Below are 15,960 nucleotides of genomic sequence, written 5' to 3' on the forward strand. Positions count from 1 at the left end.
TCCTTCAGTTTGATAAACAACCATTCACCACTACTCTCTGTTCCCTGTCACTTAGCCAATTTCGTATCCATCCTGCCACTGTCCCTTTTATTCCATGGGCTTCAACTTTGCTGGCAAGTCTATTATGTAGCACTTTTGGAAATCCATGTATACCACATCAACTGCATTGCCCTCATCAACCCTCTCTGTTGCCTCATCAAAAAACTCAATCAAGTTAGTTAAAGATGAATAAAAACAGAAAATGCTGGCAATCTCAGCAGGTCAGGCAGCATCTGTGGAGAGAAAGCAGAGTTAACATTTCGGGTCAATGACCCTTCGTCAGAACGGGAGCATGTTTGGAAAGAGTACATTCTTAAGAAACACTGAAAGGGGAAGGGGAAGAAAGAACAAAAGGGAAGGTCTGTGATAGGGTGGAAGACAGGAGAGATTAGAGAGACAAAAGGGATGATGGGCCAAATTGAAATGCTAATGCCAGGACTTAGAAAAACATTAGTCAAGATAGGGTGTGAATAGCAGGATAATGACCAGCTACCATTAGAGTCAAGGAGAAGAAAGAAAGAAACAGGCTTGGGTGGGGGGGGGGGGGGGGGGGCGGGGGAAGGGGGCCAAAGATTGGCAGCGGTTATGCTCTGAAATTTTTGAACTTGATGTTGAGTCCAGAAGGCTGTAAAGCGCCTAAATGAAAGATGAGGCGCTGTTCCTCGAGCTTGCATTGAACTTTGTTGGAACAGTGTAGCAGATCGAGGACTGAGAGGTCAGAGTGGGAATGGAGTGGAGAATTAAAGTGACTGGAAGCTCAGGGTCACACTTACAGACTGAACGGAGGTGCTCTGCAAAGCGGTCACCCAATCTACGCTTTGTCTCCCAAATGTAGAGGAGACCACATCGTGAGCAGCAAATACAGTATACTAAATTGAAAGAAGTACAAGTGAATCGCTGTTTCACCTGGAAGGAGTATTTGAGGCCGTGGACAGTGGGAAGGGAGGAGGTAAAAGGGCAGGTGTTGCATCTCCTGTGCTTGCACAGAAAGATGCCGTGGGAAGGGAAGGGGGTGCTGGGGGTGACTGTGGAATGGACCAGAGTGTCGCAGAGGGAGCGGTTCCTTCGGAATGCTGAGAGGGGAGGGGAGGCCGAAGGGGGGGGTGGGTGCGGTGGAGGGAGATGTGATTTGTGGCGGGATCACGCTGGAGGTGGTGGAAATGGCGGAGGATGATCCATTGAACGTCGAGACTGGTGAGGTGAAAGGTGAGGACAAGGGGAACCTTGTCGTGGTTCTGAGAGGGAGGGGTAGGGTTGAGGGCAGAGATGCTGGAAATAGAACGGACACAGTCGCGGGCCATGTTAACCATGGCAGAGGGGAATCCTCTGTTGAGGAAAAAGGAAGACATGTCAGAGGCACTAGTGTGAAAGGTGGCATCGTCAGAGCAGATGCGACGGAGACGGAGAAACTGGGAGAATGGAATGGAGTCCTTACAGGATACGGAGTGGGAGGAAGTGTAGTCAAGGTAGCTGTGGGAATCAGTGGGCTTATAGTGGATACTGGTCGAAAGCCTATCCCCAGAGATGGAGACGGAGAAGTCGAGGAAGGGAAGGGAAGAGTAGGAGATGGACCATGTGAAGGTGAGGGAATGGTGGAAATTGGCTGCAAAGTGAATGAAATTTTCAAGTTCAGAGCGAGAGCAGGAAACAGCACTGATAGTCATCAACGTACTGGAAAAAGAGGTGAGGGAGGGGACCCAAGTAGGACTGGAACAAAGAATGTTCCACATATCCCACAAAAAAGCAGGCATAGCTAGGACCCATGTGGGTTCCCATAGCAACACCTTTAATTTGGAGGGAGTGGAGTTAAAGGAGAAGTTGTTCAATGTGAGAACAGGTTCAACCAGGTGGAGGAGGGTGGTGGGGGATGGGGAATGGTTGAGCCTCTGCTCGAGGAAGAAGCGGAGCGCCCTCAGGCATCCTGGTGGGGAATGGAAGTGTAGAGGGATTGGATGTCCATGGTGAAAAGGGGATGGTTGGGGCCGAGAAATTGGAAACTATTAAAGTGACGGAGGGCGTCGGAGGAGTCGCGGATGTAGGTGGAAAGAGAGTGGACAAGGGGAGAAAAAAGGAAGAAATAAGTTCTGTGGGGCAAGAACAGGCTGAAACTGTAGTGTATGCAGCACACAAATCACTGACTCCACACGGTCTGGTGTTAATCTAACTGCTGTGACCTTCGTCCTTTATTGAACAGCCTCAGAGTGACTCTCAGGTGTGGTGGTCAGCCTTTTATACTCCCTCTTGCAGGTACTTTCAGGTTTCGCACCACAGCGCCCTCTGTGGTGTACCATTGTGCTTATTATACATTTAAGGTACCAGGACGATACACACATCAATACATAACAGAAACGATGGGTCTACTGGGGCAGTTCTGTTTGTGGATCTTGGGAAGAAGATAGAAGCGGGCTGTGCAGGGTTGGGGAACTATGAGGTTGGTGGCTGTGGAGGGAAGATCTCCAGAGGAGATGAGGTCAGTGACGGTCTGGGAAATTATGGCTTGATGTTCGGTAGTGGGATCATGGTCCAGGGGGAAGTAGGAGGAGGTGTCAGAGAGTTAGCGATCAGCCTCTGCAAGGTAGAGGTCGGTTTGCCAAACAACAACAGCGCCCCCTTGTCAGCAGGTTTGATGACATGGTTGGGGTTGGATCTGAGCGAGTGGAGTGCTGCAAGGTCAGAGGGAGGTAGGTTGGAGTGAGTGAGGGGAGCAGAGAAATTGAGAGGGCTGATGTCCCATCGACAGTTTGCAATGAAGAGGTCTAGAGAGGGTAAGAGGCCAGAGGGAGGAGTCCAGATAGAGCGAGAATTCAGAAAACAGGAGAAAGGGTCAGCTGAGCAGGGGGAAGACTCCTGTCTGAAGAAGTAGGCACGGAGGCGAAGGCGGCAGAAAAAAGAGCATCATGCTGAGCTCGAAATTCATTGAGGTGGGGGAGTAAGGGGATGAAGCTCAGGCCTTTACTAGACCATGACCCGACTACTGAACATCAAGCCATAATTTCCCAGACAGTCACTATCCTCCCTTCCCCCCACAACCTGTTTATTTTTTTCTCCTCGTCTCGAATGGCAGCTGCTCATTATCCTGCCATTCACACCCTATCTTGACTAATGTTTTTCTAACTCCTGGCATTACCATTTGAATTTGGCCCATCATCCCTTTTGTCTCTCTAATTTCTCCTGTTTTCCAACCTATCACAGACCTTCCCTTTTGTTCTTTCTTCCCCTCCCCTTTTCAGTGCTCCTTAAGAATATGCTCTTTCTGAACACTCACCACGAAGGGTCATCGACCCGAAATGTTAACTCTGCTTTCTCTCCACAGATGCTGTCTGGCCCGCTGAGATTTCCAGTATTTTCTGTTTTTATTCCAGATACCAGCATCTGCGGTATTTTGCTTTTCTAGTAGTTAAACACGATTTGCCTTTAACAAATCTGTGCCGGCTTTCCTTAATTAATCCACAGATCGGAAACCAATTTGAGAAAAGAATTCAGCAGTTTAAGACTTGAAATGACTGAAAAGCAGAGCAAAGTCACAGCGGCTGAGTCAAACAGTGTAGTCAGTCGGGCTCATTGGAGCGGTGTCTGAGCCCAGCGGAGGCCTGAGGGTCGGGCCCAGCTGAGGGCTGAGAGTCAGGCCCAGCGGGTGCAGAGGTCGAGCCCAGTGAGGGGCGGCGCAGCATTTACCAACAGAGGAGTCATGGCCCAGCATATAACAATGGCGGGTCCGTGGCCCAGCATTTAACAACGGAGGGGTGGTGGCCCAGCATATAACAGGTGTGGGGTTGAGGCCTAGGGGAGTGCAACAAAGCTTGGTCTCCAGTCGTGCTGGTCAAGATCTAGCTCTGTCAAGCCTGTGTGGTAGCTAATGTGCAATGGTCACCAGACATTAAACAAATCCATCCTTTAAGATGTAACTCATTATAACATCTGTGAGCTCTTTTTTTGGTGTGAAGAGCATCATCCTAGTTACGAGGGACTGCCTAGTAGTAGCAGTCAGTAGTGTAGTCCTGTTGGCAGAGGACTCCAGGAACTGATGGAAGTCAAATTTCAAGTAATGCAGTAGATGTAACTTATCTAGATTTTTAAAAGGCCTTCAATAAGGTACCCCATAATAGACTGATTAACAAGGTCAGAGAATGCGGAATCAGGGGACAAGCAGCAGAATGGATAGCTAGTTGTCTTCAAGACAGAAAGCAAAGAGTAGGGGTAAAAGGTAGCTATTCACAGTGGCAGAAGGTGGGTAGTGGTGTTCTACAAGGATCAATGCTGGGACCACTGTTGTTCACAATTTATATTAACGATTTAGACTTGAAATTAAAAACACAATTTCTAAATTTGTGGATGATACAAAATTGGGGGAAACTTAATACCGAGGAAGACTGTAACAAATTATAGGAGGACATTAATAAACTTGCATATAATTGGCAAATGCAGTTCAACACATAAATGTGAGGTATTACATTTTGGTAGGAGGAATAGGAAGGTCACTTATTACTTGGAGGGTGAGAGTCTGGGTGGGCTAGAGGAATAAAGGGATCTCAGAGTACAAATAGACAAATCACTAAAAGTTGGGACACAGATTAATAAGGCCAGAAAAAAGCAAACCAAGCACTTGTGTTTATTTCTAGAGGGATAGAATTGAAAAGTAGTGAAGTTATGCTGAACTTGTATCGAACCTTGGTTAGACTACACTTGGGAGTACTGCGTACAATTTTGGTCACCATATTTTAGAAATGATATAGAGGCACTGGAGAGGGTGCAGAGAAGATTTACAAGGATGATACCAGAAATGCAAGGGTATATCTATCAGGAAAGGATGAACAGACTGGGTCTCTTTCTGCTTGAAAAAAGACTGAGAGGTGACTGAATCGAGGTCTTTAAAATTATGAAAGGTTTTGATGGTAGTAGTATAGAGTAGATACAGAGAGAGTGTTTCCACTTGTGGGGAGGAGCAAAACTAGAGACCATCAATATAAGATAAGTCAGCAAGAAATCAAATAGGGAATTCAGAAAAAACTTATTTATCCAGAGAGTACTGAGATGGTGGAACTCACTACCACAGGGAATGGTTGAAGCGAATAGTATAGATGCATTTAAGGGGAGGATAGATAAGCATGTGAGGGAGAAGGGAATAGAGGGCTATACTGATAAGAGTTAGATGAGGAAAGACAGGAGGAGGCTCAACTGGAGCACAAACACGGCCATGGACTGATTGGGCCAAATTACCTGTTTTTGTGCCGTCTGTATATTCCTATGTAAGTTTCAGCAGAGTTCTGGCAGTTGAAAGAGCTCAGTGAGAACAAAGACATACAGGGTCGGGGGATGGGCAGTGGACTCTGCAGGGTTAGCTTTAAATTTGTGGTTTGGGCTGAAATGCCTTCAAGAGCCATCTTAAGTAATGGAAGAAAGGAGATTGGGGGGGACGAAAGGGCAAAGAATGGTAACGGATGATCAAGGACACAGTTGGAGAGAGGAGCTGCTCAGTAAGGAGCTGCAAGCCCAGGAGCCATCTTGGGTGTATCAAAAAGCTGTAGATGCTGGGGGGTCAACTGAAAATTTCAAGACAGATTGACAGATTTTTGTTGAGTATGGGTATCAATGGATCAAGGCGGGTAAATGGAGTTGAGGCGGATGGTGGAACAGGTTGGAGGGGCTGAAAGGGCTCCACCTGTTCCTATGTTCCCAGAGCATCTCCCAGTTCAATTGAGGGAATGCAACAAAGGTTCACCAGACTGATTGCTGGGATGGGCGATTGTCCTACAAAGAGAAATTGAGTAGACTAAGCCTATATTCTCGAGTTTAGAAGAATGAGAGGTGATCTCATTGAAACATACAAAATTCTTACACGGCTTGACAGGGTAGATCCAGGGAGGATGTTTCCCTGGCTGGGGAGTCTAGAACCAGGGGTCACAGTCTCAGAACACGGGGTTAGGCCATTTAGGACTGAGATGAGGAGAAACGTCTTCACTCAGAGTTGTTAACCTGTGGAATTCCCTACCGCAGAGAGTTGTTGATGCCAGTTCATTGGATATATTCAAGAGGGAGTTAGATATGGCCCTTACGGCTAAAGGGATCAAGAGGTATGGAGAGAAAGCAGGAAAGGGGTACTGAGGGAATGATCAGCCATGATCTTATTGAATGGTGGTGCAGGCTCCAAGGGCCGAATGACATACTCCTGCACCTAATTTTTGTGTTATGGAATACCATTCCTCTTGTTGAGTCAGCAGGTTTTCCCAGTTAAGCCGCTGCTTTCAGCTTGTGCAGCAGCTAATAATGTGTGAACCTCACTGAAGGATTCCTGCAGGTTCAGTTATAACTGACCATAGGGCTTTTATCCAGCGCCTGTGAGGATCTCACCATCAATCCTGCGGCAGGTTTTTACTGCAGCTTTTCTGTTGGGAAGATGTGAGTTCCAATGTCGCAGAACAAACCTCCAGGAGAGCCGCTGCTCCCCAAACTGCAGGGTGGGGTTGTCAAAAGTAAAGTCCTTGTACAGACGGGGCGGCTAACAGGAAGTTTTTCTGAGCTCCCAAGAAGCACTTTGCCCTGAATTCGGAAGGCTAACTTTCTAATGCCAGCCGGGCTCTGCCCGGACTCGCTGCTCCATCCAATCACAGCCTCGCCCGGCCACCCACCCCCGCGCGTGCTCGTTGCTCCATCCAATCACAGCCTCGCTCAACCACCCACCCCCGCACGTGATCGCTGTTCCATCCAATCACAGCCTCGCCCTGCCCACCCTCGCGGCGTGGGCAAGCTGTTCCATCCGATCACAGCCTCGACCTCCACACCCTCGCGTGTGCTCGCGGCTCCACCAATCACAGCCTCGCCCGGTCATCCATCCCCGCGCATGCTCGCTGCTCCACCAATCACAGCCTCGCCCAGCCCACCCTCGCGTGTGGCTCGCGGCTTCACTAATCACAACCTCGCTTTGCCCAACCCTGCGCGTGCAAGCAGCTCCTCCAATTACAGCTTCTCTTTTTCCCGCTCTCTCTGGCTCACGTGCTTTAACGGTTGGAATTTGAGGTGAGCTCGCGCGTCCATCAACCGCCTCCTTCCCCAGCCGGGCTCCACCTCCTCCAGGCCCCGGGCCCCAGCTCCTCCTCCTCCTCCCCCTCTTTCACTCCCGGGCCCCAGCTTCTCCTCCTCTACCCCCCACCGCCATCTCCGGGCCGAGCTGTTCCTCCTCCATCCTGCAGGCGCCGCCTCCTGCTCCTCCATCCCCAGGCCCCGGCTCCTACTCCTCCTCCTCCACTCCCGGGCCCCAGCTCCTCCTCCTCCTCCTCCTCCTCCATCTCCGGGCGGAGCTGTTCCTCCTCTACCCGCAGGCGCCGGCTCCTGCTCCTCCACCCCAGGGCCCGAGCTCTTCCTCCTCCTCCCCCAGGCCCGAGCTCTTCCCTCTGCACCCTCTCCAAGGCCTTGACATCCTTCCTAAAGTGTGGTTCCCAGAATTGGACACATTGGTCCATTTGAGGCCTAACCAGTGATTTGTAAAGGTTTAGCATGACTTCCTTGTTTTTGTATTCCATGTGATGGATCCCATACATTTTCTTAATCATCGTATCAACTTACCCTGACACCTTCAAGGATTTGTGAATATGCACCCCCAGGTCCCTCTGCTCATGCAACCCCATCAAAATAGTACCATTTAAATTATACTGCCCCTCCATGTTGTTTCTCCTAAAGTGCATCATGTCACACTTATCTGCATTAAATTGGATCTGCCATGTGTCTTCCCATTTCACCAGTCTGTCTTTGTCCTCCTGGGGTCTGCTACTATCATGCTCACTATTTACTACATTGCCAAATTTTGTATCATTCGCAAACTTTGAAATTGTACTCCCAAGCCCAAGTCCAGGTCATTTATATATAACAAAAAAAGCAATGGTCCTAATACTGACCCCTTGGAGACCACACTGCATACTTCACACCAGTCAGAAAAGCATCCGTTCACCACTACTCTCTGCCTCCTATCCCTTAGCCAACTCCGGACCCAAGTTACCCCTTCAATACCATGTGTTTCTATTTTTTGAATGTCTGTTATGTGGTATTATATCAAATGCCTTTTGAAAGTCCATACATCAACTGCTAATTAATCCTCTCTCATTACACAACACCCAGTCTAAGATGGCCTCCCCTCTAGTTGGTTCCTCGACATATTGGTCTAGAAAACCATCCCTTATGCACTCCAGGAAATCCTCCTCCGCCGTATTGCTTCCAGTTTGGTTAGCCCAATCTATGTGCATATTAAAGTCATCCATTATAACTGCTGCACCTTTATTGCATGCACCCCTAATTTCCTGTTTGATGCCCTCCCCAACATCACTACTACTGTTTGGAGGTCTGTACACAACTCCCACTAACGTTTTTTGCCCTTTGGTGTTCTGCAGCTCTCCCCATATAGATTCCACATCATCCAAGCTAATGTCCTTCCTAACTATTGCATTAATCTCCTCCTTAACCAGCAATGCTACCCCACCTCCTTTTCCTTTTATTCTATCCTTCCTGAATGTTGAATACCCCTGGATGTTGAGTTCATCAAAGAACTCAATCCGGTTAGACTGCTAGAACAAATCTGTGCTGACTGTTCCTTGTTAACCCGTGATTCTCCAAGTAAGAATTAATTTTGTCCTTGCAATGGTCTCGAGCAGTTTCTCACCACTGACAATAGACTGGTGTGTAGTTACCAGGTTTATCCCTCTCACCTTTTTTGCAATTCACCAATCCCAGGGGGCTGGATTGGGTGGTCCAGGTTTGGGGGGAGGTTAGGTTGGGTGGTCCAAGTTTTGAGGGGGGGGGTGGATTGGGTGGATTGAGTGGTCCCAGGGGGCTGGGTTGGGTTAGGTGGTCCTGGGTTTGGGGCAGTCCAGGTTTGAGGGGGCGGGGGGGGTGGGGGGTGGTGGATTGGGTGGTCCCAGGGGGCTGGGCTGGGTTGGGTTAAGTGGTCCCGGGTTTGGGGGGTGGTGGGTTGAATGGTCCCAGGGGGGTGGGTTGGGTGGTCCCGGGGTGGTGGTGGTGGTTGGGTGGTCCCAGGGGGGGATGTGCTGTGTTGGGTTGTGTTGTCCCGGGGTGGTGGGTGATCCCGGAGGGGGGGGGGGGGGGAATGGGCCGTGTTGTGTTGTCCCGGTGGGTGGCGCTGGCAATAGGGGCGGGTCTGGTTGTGGGTTGTCACGGGGCGGGCCCGTCCCGGCCAGCCGGAGGGACGGTGATTCGCTGTCAGGCGCTACAGTGCAAGCGGTTGAGGCTGAGGATGTACACCATCACCCGGGGACCCAGCAGGCTGGCCACGCAGCGGAGGACGGGTAGGAGGCAGCTCAGCTCAGCGCTCGGCCCCGACTCCGGGCTCGGCACCGGCTCCGACCCTCAGCCCCAACTTCCGCTCACTCTCTGCCTCTCTCTCCGCAGGTCCGTCCCAGCAGATTGAAGCTAAGCCCGGCTGCGACATCAAGCAGAAGCCGGCGGGGAGGTGAGTGTCCGAGGCTGGGGTGCGGTTGGGCGGGCGCTCACAGTCAGTCCAGCTCGGTGACCTTGCGGTGAAGGTGACACTCGGGCTGATCAGCACTGGAACCGGCACCCCGGCCTGAGCTCTCCTTCCTCTCGGGGAGGTGTGATTAATGTCAGCGAGCATCAACCAGCAGAGTCCCAGCACTGCCCATTGGCCTCCGGGCCATTGGGCTCAGGACCATAGACCAGGAGTTCCTGCTGACAGGACTCTTTCGAGCATTATACTACTAGTGTGATTATCAATCGAAAGTTCTCTCCACTATTTTAACGGAGCTGTAAACCCAATTAAAAGACAAGTCACAGGGACCTCTAGTTACTGCGTTAACTGTCCAACAACAGTCATTTGTAGTGTGGGTTGCTCGGAATCTGCCTCAGCTGAAGTATTGAACGTTTCTCTATTTTTGTGAGTGTTGTCAGATAGTTTGCAGTTGGAGCAGCGTGCTCGGTGTGTGTCGTGTACTGTGGACCCGTGTGCTCAATGTTTGTGTGTGTAGAAAATGTGGACCTGTGTGCTCAGTCTTTCTGTGTGTGTGTGTTTATATAATGTGGACCCGTGTGCTCAGTCTTTCTGTGTGTGTGTGTGCGTTTATATAATGTGGGCCCGTGTGCTTGGTCTTTCTGTGTGTGTATACATAATATACAGCCGTTTACTCGATATTTCTTTGTATGTGTGTATATAATGTGCAGTCGTGTGTCTGTGTGTGTGTATATATATGATGTGCAGCTCCGTGTCTGTATGTAAATGTAATTTGACCTTCAAGATTGCTCCTCCTTGTTGCAGGCAAACCATGTGCTTGCTGGATAGCAGGAGATTGCAACATATCACTGCATGCAATATGCTTCTGAGTGTGTGAGAGGGGAAGCTAGTCAGCCCCATAGGTAGGAAGTCCCATGCTGTAGATTTGTTTTGAAAACCAAAATATCTTTCCATGCAAACAGATCAGTTTGGGAACAGTTGAAAATAGTATAGAGCCTCTGAGTGTGCTGTCAGTATAATATTTAAAGTACTTCACAATCTTATAATTTAAACTGTGCCCTTATCACTGAACTAATCAAGTGATAAAGAATAACTTGCCCTTACACTGCTGATTTCCAACTATTTCTGTTTAAGGACAGTGACGACCACATGTCACTCTGTGCCCTTTACTTTTTGCTCACGTGCTGGTTATGTTGGACTTCTCAGTGTTGATCAAATTCCTATATTCAGTGCTGGCTAAGGGGCACTGATTGGTACTGAAACTGCCACCTTTAAACCAACATTTGCGTGGCCACGATATCGGAGACCTCCTGCATGTTGGAGTGTTTGTAGTGCAGAGTCCAGCTGATACTCGAAGGCCGGCACCTCTGCTGTCGACTGTACTCCGCTGATATAAAGGCGCCTGGCGACCTGCTTTGGATTCAGGTCTCGGTCCAGACAGCCACAGCTCACGTTAGTCACACCGTCAAGTGCGGACCCCAGCGCAGGCCCTCTGTGCAGCTCATGGGCCGAACTGCCTACGGTCCGACTTCAAGTCACAGCCTCAAAATACGGGGGAGCCAATTTAAAACCGAGTTGAGAAGGAATTTATTCTCCCAGAGGGCTGTGAATCTGTGGAATTCTCTGCCCAAGGAAGCAGTTGAGGCTAGCTCATTGAATGTATTCAAGTCACAGATAGATAGATTTTTAACCAATAAGGGAATTAAGGGTTACAGGGAGAGGGCGGGTAAGTGGAGCTGAGTCCGCGGCCAGATCAGCCATGATCTTATTGAATGGCGGAGCAGGCTCGAGGGCCTACTCCTGTTCCTAATTCTTATGTTCTTATGTAGACAGGCTACTGTCAGTCTACTAGGATCAAGGTTTGGGCATGCTGCATGGGGGAAAAAAATCCAGGTTTTCTTTCCTTGAAAATTAATGAAAAACCTTCATAATTACTGCTTGTAGCTCTCAAAGCACAGGAGTAAATGGGAGACAAAGGGACTATTTTTTGGGGGGGAGGGAAACACAACAAAAAGTCGCTCAAAAACTCATGAACCAAACGCCGCCCCCCCCCCCACCCCCTCATCCTCGGGTTCTCTATTGAGCACATCCTTGCTGCTTTAAAGAAGGGAACATAAAGTGCCAAGCATACACGGTGGGTCAGTGTACATCTGAAAGACAGGTCAAAGTGGTTTGGGGAGACATGACTGATAGGCGAACCTACTGTTCTCTTTCAGATGCTGACAGACCTGAAGCTTTGATCCAGCACTCAGTTGTTTTTCTTTATGTTTAATGTGTAATTTCTAAAGATCTGATGCTGAGTTCAACAAGCCTGGTGTCCTGGCTCCAACCACAGTTCCTCATCCTCCCTTCGACATCCCTTGCAGCCCCTTCCTGCCGCGGCAGCTGTTTTTTTCCCTGTTAATCCATGGGATCCCTTTAACAGGGAATCTAATTTTGCTCTGTCACGAAGAGATCTGAGGCCTGCAGAGAGATTAAGTTAGGAAAGTCTATGATGGTGTCTCTCACAGCTGCACTGGGTGTCAGTATCTTGCACGAGTGGCCTTCGTCGCTTTGCCTGCAGCTGTGTGAGGATGGAGCAAGGAGAGGCCGTGCTTCTCCGAGGCATTGAAAGCCCCGTGTTGTGGCCATGAGTGGGGGAAGGGGTACAGAGCACACAGCAGTAGCTTGGACATGCCAGAAAGCCTGAATTGGGGAGAGAAGCCTCAGGCCTTATTCTTTGCAATGTTGCTTGGGCACAGTAGCATGTGTGGCAGCCACATACAGTCTGATCCAACAATCGTGCAGTTACAAGGATTAAAGCAGCTCAGTGCAAAGTCAAGATGGCATAATAATAAATGTCAGATATAATAATTCACAACCTGCAGGTATCTGACCGGTGATGTACCTGCCCTGGACGTGTTTGATAGGGACAGTGTAGAGGGAGCTTTATTCTGTATTTAACCCCATGCTGTACCTGTCCAGGGAGTGTTTGATGGGGACAATGTAGAGGGGGCTTTACTCTGTATCTAACCCCGTGCTGTACCTGCCCTGGGAGTGTTTGATGGGATAGTGTAGAGGGAGCTTTACTCTGTATCTAACCAGTGCTGTACCTGTCCAGGGAGTGTTTGATGGGGATAGTGTAGAGGGAGCTTCACTCTGTATATAACCTATGCTGTACCTTCCCTGAGAATGTTTGATGGGACAGTGTAGAGGGAGCTTTACTCTGTATCTAATCCCTTGTACCTTCCTTGAGAATGTTTGATGTGACAGCGTAGAGGGATTATTCCATTCCTCCGCCTGATTGTTTTGCATACCAGATTTGTTTTGTTGTAAAAATAGCAATTAAAAGGAAATGTTAGTGACTGCTACTGTGTGGTGCTGGAGTGGAGGCAGAGGGCAGTCCTGACGTGGTGGAACTGTTTAGCAGGTATGAAGATATGCACCTGCAGCGGTTCACAAGGTGGTCAGGTTTTAGTTCCCGATGTATACCTGTAGGTCACGTTGTCTTATCTCTCTCTCTCCTGATACTTTCTTTGTTGGTTAGATCAAAGATGCTGGCTGTTTATAGCTAGTCTAAGAGAGGGGAGCAGGACTTGCAGTCAGTAAATTTATAGCTTGGATAACCAAAGTTAAATCGTGATGCATTATTTAAAGCCTTTCATTCAGAAGTTTACTATTCTGTAGTTTATTACTTTATGACCCAATACAATATCAGTAGTGCCTTCACTCTTTGAACTGTTGACTTCCACTTTGATTTCTGTCATGGACTTCTTGGGACTCTATCATGACAGCCCACAATCTCTCCAGATTGATCATATTTTGGGTTCCAGCAATCCATACGACGCCACTACATTACTGGAACTGTTAGGAAAAAGTCTTTGTACCAACCAGTCTGTTCTATATTCCAAGTGCTATCAGCTGGATGATACTGGCTCCAACTGGAATTTTCAGCAACAGGAATGGCCTTCAAATCAGTGAACACATGAAGGACGCGAGTGGGGAACAGAGCCCTCCATAAATCCCGAGTAACAATCTAATTCCCAAGTCACAGCTGCTATTTGGCCAACCCTATCAGTCATCTGTGCATCGATGCCTCACTGTCGTCGTCCCATAGGTTTCATAGAGACTGCTCTATCTTGGTGATTAACCAGCAATTTGTTGCTTGGCACTGGTAGCTTTCTTATTTTTAAATTTGATTGCATATGTTGGCGCTATAGCTCTTAGAAAATGATTAACTTTGGGAGTGTAGAAATTCATGGAGTACGTGTTAGTTTTACTTGCTATCTTTTGCAGAATATTTTGTTTCGTTAACTTGGATATTCAGCTGTACGAGGTGCAGTGTGTCAGATTGGGAGGCGATGCAGGTCTGAGACACACTCCCAGGGCAGGTACAGCACGGGTTAGATACAGAGTAAAACTTTTTCTAATGTCCTCTTAACGTGCTTTAATCTCATCCCCGAAAAGATTTCCTGGATTGTTTGGCCACCTCTAATCCAGAAGTGGGCTGGAGTGGTTTACTTAAAAACAAAATTGCTGACCTGCTCATACAATCAAAAAATCAATTAGCAAAATCACCAATAGTCTTCCAAAAGAAATTATATAATTGGCGAGTGTGGTCAGCTGATTGATTTGAAACGCCTGTCATGTGCCATCGTTCTTCATCATTCTGTAGGAGTAATAGTATTCAGCAGATATACCGGGGTTAGTGTAAAGCTCCTCCTACCCTGTACCAAGTTTAACTTTGATCCACTTTTTTCAACTGATTTATAATGTCCTCAGTGACTCACTCACTCTGTGATTGGCTGACTATTTGAGTGTATGTGACTGGGTTACTGACTTGGCCATTCATTGACTTACTTGCTCTCCCTCTCATTCACTGGTTGGCTCAGTGCCTAGCTCCTCAGCTCACTGGTGCATTCATTCACTGATTGATTAGCTCAATGGCTGGCTCACTCATTGACTGGTTGGCGGTGTGTCAGTGTCACTGGCTCACACGGTGATTCACTGGCTCACTGACATTTTTACTCACTGACTCCTTAACTCGCTCCACGTGCTCTTTGACTCACTCCAGTAAACGATTCACTGGTTGGTTCAGTGCCTGCTTCGCTTGCTAACTGGTTAGTTGCTGGATGGTATTGATGTTGAATTTGAATTTGAATTTGAAATTGACTTTATTTTAAGACCAGTTAAAATGTGACTGCTTTTGGCTCTTTAGCCCAGAGCAGTGTGTGAATAGTGATGTTTCTAGAAAATTCAACCCTTGAGACTGTGGGGAGGGCTGGTTTTAGAACATAAGAACATAATAAATAGGAGCAGGAGTAGGCCATTTGGCCCCTTGAGCCTGCTCCACCATTCAATAAGATCATGGCTGATCTGATCTTGGCCTCAACTCCACTTCCCTGCACGCTCCCCATAACCCTTGACTCCCCTATCGTTCAAAAATCTGTCCGTCTCCATCAAATATATTCAATGACCCAGCCTCAACAGCTCTCTGGGGTAGAGAATTCCAAAGATTCACTACCCTCTGAGAGAAGAAATTCCTCCTCATCTCTGTCTTAAATGGGTGACCCCTTATTCTGAAACATTGCCCCCTAGTTCTAGATTTCCCCATGAGGGGAAACATCCTCTCTGCATCTACCCTGTCAAGCCCCCTCAGAATCTTATATGTTTCAATAAGATCACCTCTCATTTTTCTAAACTCCAATGAGTATAGGCTCAACCTGCTCAACCTTTCTTCATAAGACAACCCCTTCATCTCAGGAATCAGCCTCGTGAACCTTCTCTGAACTGCCTCCAATGCAAATATATCCATCCTTAAATAAGGAGACCAAAACTGTACGCAGTACTCCAGGTGTGATCTCACCAACGCCATGTACAGTTGTAGCAGGACTTCCCTAGTTTTATACTTCGTCTCCCTTGCAATAAAGGCCAACATTCCATTTGCAAACAGTTTAAAATTTGATCTTGATCGAGGAGCATGTGGAGGTGGGGGATGTGTTTAGTCACAGGCTGCCAGGCTCTGTAAACAGTTGTGATAACTGAACAGCCAATTCCAGCTGATTTATTAACCTGTTAATCTGATCACCTGGAAGTGTGCCCTGTTCTCAGCCTGGTGTTCATGTTGTCCAAGCACTGCGCTCAGAGAAGCTGCATGTTGATTTCTCCCTTTGAAAGTCAGAATCGGAAGTTTGTTTCTACGCTCCGTGCAGTACTTTGGACGTCAGAGTCAGCACTTGCCCTTCTCCTCAGCGTGTGCCAGGGCTGCTCCATTAGATGGGCCGGGGGCAGCTTTTCCTTCAGGCGGCTTTCTGCCTCCCAATGTATTCTGTTTATAACCCACCCTGACTGGCTTAATGGGCATGTAACTGATGCTGATTGGGTGACGAGTGTGCAAGGGTTGCTGATTGGGTAACGGGTGTGCAACTGTCAGGGATTGATACTGGTGTCCTATTCAGTGACCTAGACCAAAC

General features: G+C 48.2%; 1 protein-coding gene across 2 annotated transcripts in view; it reads left to right on the forward strand.

The window, feature by feature from the left end:
- The first annotated feature begins 9,183 nt into the window (after positions 1-9,183).
- The window catches only part of LOC139281006 (MAPK regulated corepressor interacting protein 2-like), a 14,358-nt gene continuing 7,581 nt past the window's right edge, over positions 9,184-15,960 (forward strand). Inside the window, exons 1-2 of one of the 2 annotated variants that reach the window (XM_070900862.1) lie at positions 9,184-9,329; positions 9,433-9,493. In XM_070900862.1, the coding sequence (XP_070756963.1) occupies positions 9,278-9,329; positions 9,433-9,493 (113 nt within the window). In that variant the 5' untranslated portion in view covers positions 9,184-9,277. The remainder of the gene's footprint in view (positions 9,330-9,432; positions 9,494-15,960) is intronic. The other variant, XM_070900863.1, reaches the window with a different exon arrangement.

Source organism: Pristiophorus japonicus, chromosome 15 (genome assembly GCF_044704955.1).
Source record: "Pristiophorus japonicus isolate sPriJap1 chromosome 15, sPriJap1.hap1, whole genome shotgun sequence".
Lineage (NCBI taxonomy): Eukaryota > Metazoa > Chordata > Chondrichthyes > Pristiophoridae > Pristiophorus > Pristiophorus japonicus.